The following is a 6,000-nucleotide window of genomic DNA, read 5'->3' as shown; positions in this document are numbered from 1 at the left end:
CCTAGTCTTCTTGGGTTCCCGCCCCCTAAACCCCTTAGAAAGTTGGCTCAAAAGCCTGGCAGAAGGGTCAAGAGATTGGTGCTGGTGGTTCCAGGAGGAGGAGCAGTGAGACCGGTGTGGCAGCTGTCATCTCTCCTTGCTACTCCGGGAACCTAGACCCTACAGAGTCCACAGCTCCAAGCTGAGCGCTCACAGTCCCCGCGCCTCGCGGCAGTCACCACGTCTCCAACTCCTTGCGCTCGCCCTCTCCCGGACACTGCAGAGGGGGCGGCTCTTGGACCCACGGAGGAACGCCACGCTCCCTGTACAGGCTGCGTCGGCTGCATCCCGGGTTCCGCAGCCTACAGCTCAGCCTGGGGACTCGGCGGCTGGAAAATGCCAACTTGCACCTGAGTGTCCCCACCCCATTCTGCCTGCACCCAGCGACGACGGCAGGGGGCGGGGTAAAGGGGGCGGAGGACTCCGATTCCCTGGTGGACTCAGGAAGTTGTCCTTTAAAAAACACATCTTCAGCCCGCCTTTGAGCGCCGCCTCGTCAGAACAGCATGTGGACTGGTTCGCCAGGTCCCCTAAGTGTTCTGGGCTGCTGCCGCCGCCGCCTCAGTCCGAGCAGCCTCTGTGGGCAGAGAGAGCCACAAGCAGGTCGAGGAGCGGGGGCGCGCGGGCACTCTGTTCCCAGCTTGCTGCTGGCCTCTTCTTCTCTGGAGGTGGCAGTCACTGTTGCTGCGGAGAAGCCAGCCTGCATCTCCCTGCCTGTTGGTCGCTTAGTAAGGAGTTGAGACTACACCTCCAGCGGGGACCCACATGGCTTGTTACCTGGTCATCAGTTCGAGACATCTCAGCAATGGGCACTACCGGGGCATTAAGGGAGTCTTCAGAGGGCCCCTCTGCAAGAATGGATCTCCGTCTCCGGTAATGTGTACACAGACGCACACACCCATCCGTACAGGTTCAAAACCGAATGAAAACAAAAAGAGACATTAGGAGATACTGTCCTGCCTGATAGAGCAGGTTTGTCTCCTAGGGAGTAAGCGCTCTGTCAGCAGACACACTTTGCAGACAATTATAGTGAGGGGTGTGTGTTTACGAGTTTCTTGTCGTCCCAGTCATTTGATCTGTAGTGGTATGTATGCAAATGTTTACTGAGCACAGTTAACTGCAGGGAGAAGGTAGATCTTCCCGCAGAGTCCACTAGGAATCTGAGGATTTAGGTAGTGTAGAAAGTTTGAGTGACACCCTATAATGTGCTTTTGTGAAGTCATACTTTCAGATTAGTTTAACAATTTTACAGTTGCTTTATAAGAAAATAAACTCTTCAAGGGGTTTGTCTTGGAGAAATGAAAAGGGGTGGTTTCTCAGAGTCCTAAAATCTAAGACTCAAATTCTTTAGAAGAAAGCAAATGAGTTTTTTGTGGAAAATCAAATCAGATTGTTTGCTGTATTTCAGAATAGTAAGTTAACCTGAAATTTCAGTTGCTTCATTTTGCTTAGTAAACTGTTCAAATTCTGTCATCCAAAATCAAAGGCTTTACTATATCAATTAATTATATCAGTTTACTATATCAATCAATAACGGGTGCTATCAACTAATGTTTTAAGGGCTCAAATGAGTTTAAAGAAAAATGTACTTATATATGTGTGCATGCATGCACCTATACATAGTTTGAGTATTTTTACGTGTATGATCAGTTTTAGACCACAGTAAGTGACCAAGTATCCAAACTCAATGAACAAGTTTCTAATCTGATTTTGAGAGTATTTTTATTCTGCATGACGTAGAGAGGAAGAATTTAACTTACTCGAGTATTTTCTACCTCATACTTTTCATTATAACCAAATACTTCATTAGTGTGAACTATTTACAACTGCTATATATTATAAATACCACTGGTTAAACAGCATCTGTGATTTGCATGTGGAATCTGGAATCGGGAGGTTACATGTACTCACATACATTACCAAGATTCCCAATGACAGACTCTTTGCTCATGTTTTCACATACTTTAAAATGTGTGTTGTTGTAACACCCCAAACTAAATGAGAAGAAGCCAGAAATGTTACTGGGAAAACACTGTTTGCATTAACAGTTACAATTAAACTCACAGGGCTAGAAAGGGACTTGGCAGTTACAGCTGACTGAGAAATATAGCCCACAGTCAGCCTAAGCAGTGGGTCTGAATCTTGCCTGCTTTAAAGATTTTAAGGATTGGGGTTTCTGCAGCCTCAGCAAACTATTACAGTGTTCAACAACTCACACGGCGTCAGGAGCATTTTCCTCAGGGCAAGCCTCTCCTCCCTCTTCTTCCTTAGTTAGGCACATGTTGTCTTGTAAACCTAGGATGCTCCAATTTTCTTAAGGGCGTTCTTTCTCAGTGTGTTGATGATAATCCCTGTGACTGACTCCATAGCCATCCTGAGTTGGATTACTGTGTTCTAGTATATGTGTCTCAGTCTTGGGATGAAAGAATATCTCATCATATTTACACATTTTAATTTTATTCAAGGAGATTAGAGTATGATGTTGAACTAAATTCTCTAGTGTTAAAAAAGAAAGTTTCTGTCCTTTGGTCAAGGATATATCTGTGTCTCTTTCTCTGGTTGCTCATGTCCCCAAAGCCTGGATGACCTTATACAGACTGGGTGTGCAAATATGGACAACAGACACCAGCCTTCCAGCCACTTGGTTGCGCTGGATGCCCAGGGTACAGCTGCTATACCTATGCTATAATTTACTTGGCTGATTCCATTGCTGTGCTGATCTGCTTATTTTGTTTTCATGACTCTTCAGTTTGACTCATTGGATGATGTTCACTAAAATGATTTATGAGCTATTTTAGAAACAGGTAAAATATCTTTCATATGTAGTACACAAACCCATTTCTTTGTTTAAATCCACATTTTACCAGAAATTTGTGTCTTTCTCGAGAAAGACTTTAACCAGTCTTTCACATAAGCTGGGCTGTGTGGGAAATTGTGATTCAGTCCTTTTCTGTCCTTGTTGAATTATTGAGATAAGCCTTTATTTGGTCTCAATTCTATTCCTGTGGCAGGGTGTCTTTCTCTCTAAGGCAAAATATGTGACCTCTTTCTAGACTCTAGAGTGTGCGCTTGCCATTTTGATCAACAGGTTGTAAAACATCAAATTAAAAATAATGTGTATATATATTTATTTTCATACTCTACAATGGCTTTAAAGTTATAGCCAGGTTGACATTCAAGTATTCAAACGCCCTCAATATAAATATTAAACGTATTAATCATGTGATAATTAAATACAATCATTTACAGTTTTGAAATAGGTATCTACTATGATAATACATTTTCACATTAATTTCTAGAATGATCTAAAACTGGATGTTACCAATTTTTGTAACTTCCCAAGATTCCATTCACTTAGCACTATAGACTGGGATGTTAGCTGGTAACAAATTTTCACCAAGTCTCCCCGTGCTTAACACTTATCGTTATTCTTTTAACCCATGTCTCCCTACTTATTCCACACATTTGTTCTTTGTAGAGATGTTTAAAAGTTGGACATGGCCTTAACATTCAATAACATGCAATTACTTAATCAGCATATTTTGTATTCTGCTATGGAAATAAAATAGGTGACAATTACTTACCAAATTTTATTTTTGAATTTTTGCTATACTTATACCTGTATAATACAGATTTGACATTTCACTCTCTAATATATAATATGGTTAAGTCTCCAGATATGTAAAAATAATTATGTAAATTTCTTATATTCAAGCTATGTTTGTTTAAAGGAAACAGTAGATAACCTCAAAATGCAAAGGAGAGTTGAGCATACATATACACATATGTGCACACACACACTCACTTCTACACATACATATAATTTCAAGAGATTTCACTTATATAAAATCAAATATTATATAGATTACTTATAATAAATATGAAATGAAGTGATTGATTGAAAAATAGAGCAATGAAGCATTTTTCTCCATAAAAATACTCACAGATTAGTAAACTGAAAATCCTAGAGTGGAATTCTATTTCTATCTTGAAAGTTAACACAGAAGTATCCATGATTATCTGTTTGTTCTGCATGAAAAATAGAAAAATGTGTTTTCATTCCAATGAGCATGTGAATAATTGATTAGAGATGGCTTATGTTTCTCTAAATCCACGACAGATACAGATAAAGCAAAAGTATTATAATGTAGAAGTCTATTTAAAACACAAGTACTTTGCTCAATTTTAGGGTGTTTATCCTCTATATTTTTTCATCTTTAAAATACTATGATTGTATGATGCCTCTAAGATTCAGTACTAGGTACACACACCCATATGCTAGACAGGTAGCGAGATACACATGACTGACTATGTTCAAGATGAACACCTACCTCTATATTATAGCTCTTTTTAGCCACCAAACATGTACAACTTGGTTATGATAATTGTAGGATTCTTTAAGAAAAATTTAAAACTCTCTCAGTATATTTGAATTCAGTAAAATAAATGTCTTCTCAGAAATATAAACATATTCTTCAATTGACTCTTACTTATCTTTATGTACTCTGAAATAACATCTCAACTTTAGATTGATTTCAATGTATCTTTTTATGTATTGCTTAATCTACATGTGATTAATAGTAAGACATTCATTCTTGCACTTGATCCATTAATTACTAAACATAGCTGCATATTTAACCTATTTTATATACTTGATCATTACTCTTATGAAAATTAGGGTGGGTTACAAGTCTGGATTCCTTCCTGGACACAATATAATTAAAATTCAAGAGGAACTGCAAAGCCTGCTTTACTGCCTAAAGTACCTTGTGGAGGAGACCCTTTAAAGTGTCAATTGCATATTCCACGGCCCTTGAATGGTTTTATGTCTCATGATCGTTTCCTGAGTTGTACATTTGTCTAAATCACCCATTATAACAAGAAAAAAAAATATATCCAAAACACATCCAAATATTTTAACTTACTTTTGTAAAATTACAAATGTATACCCAGAAACGATAACGATAGATGTTATTCTAGAAATAATGGAAACCTTGAAGTTTCTGAACATTGAATTTTCTAAATAAGGAAGTGAATAGTTAGACCCTAGTGCTTTTTTTAAATGCCTATCTTAAATGCCTAGTCAGTCGTGAGTATTTTCAAGATACTTGTGAGTACGTATAGAATAATTATCTTATAGAGCTCCCAAACTGATGTATTCTTTTGTGTGTCAGCTATAATTATGAAGACATGCCCTGTAATAGAGAAGTCACAGATCTCCTGTTCTTGAATTAATGACTACAGTATACTTTCACATATTTTCAGTAAAGACTGGGCTGTATTACCATATTAAGCAAACTGCTTTCTTTTTCTTGTCTTTTCATCCCTGCCTTATCTTTTAGAATGCACACAAAATCTGTGCTTACAATTCATCTGAAGGAAAGAGTGCCATCCTTATTTAAACAAGCCTGTGTTTATTTAACTTCAGAAAATTTCCATAAGTAGGAAGCCAATATTCAAGGTCTTTAATTTTGTGACTTTTGTTGTTACTTGACATTTATCTTCTTTCTTATTTATTCATTTTCAGCAATCAAATTAAAACAAGTTTCTGCTTTATATTTTGGAAATAAAAATATAAATCATGTATGATTGATGACATCGAACCTAACTGTTTCCAATTTAAAAATTAGTGGTAATTGTAGTTAAAGTACATATTGTACAATGTTTTGCAATAAAATAAGTATTTTCTGTAGGAAAATAAGAACAGAGCTTCAGTGAAGGTTGTTTTAAATCTGGATAAAGAGGACCCAAGAGCAGGGAGAACCGGGCACATGCCCAATATTTCTACCAAGTGCCTTCAAGTGTGAAGTTAGCTGATTCTGTCAGTAACCCTTTGCCATATACTTATATATTCTAAGAAAAGAATCTGAACAAAATTTAAAATTCTATTTAAAATTCTATTTTGCAAATGTCTTTTGCTAGTGTCAATCTCATAATAAATCCAATACTTAGGAAACACAC

At 37.7% G+C, this 6,000-nt stretch overlaps 1 protein-coding gene across 1 annotated transcript in view; it reads left to right on the top strand.

Moving 5' to 3' along the window:
- The first annotated feature begins 456 nt into the window (after positions 1 to 456).
- Znf804b (zinc finger protein 804B) overlaps positions 457 to 6,000 on the top strand; it is a 542,692-nt gene continuing 537,148 nt past the window's right edge. Inside the window, exon 1 of the mRNA XM_021163875.2 lies at positions 457 to 912. Within this exon, the coding sequence (XP_021019534.1) occupies positions 805 to 912 (108 nt within the window). The 5' untranslated portion in view covers positions 457 to 804. The remainder of the gene's footprint in view (positions 913 to 6,000) is intronic.

This window comes from Mus caroli, chromosome 5 (assembly GCF_900094665.2).
Source record: "Mus caroli chromosome 5, CAROLI_EIJ_v1.1, whole genome shotgun sequence".
Lineage (NCBI taxonomy): Eukaryota > Metazoa > Chordata > Mammalia > Rodentia > Muridae > Mus > Mus caroli.
The sequence above is the reverse complement of the archived record's forward strand: the minus strand, read 5'-3'. Positions and strand labels throughout refer to the sequence as shown.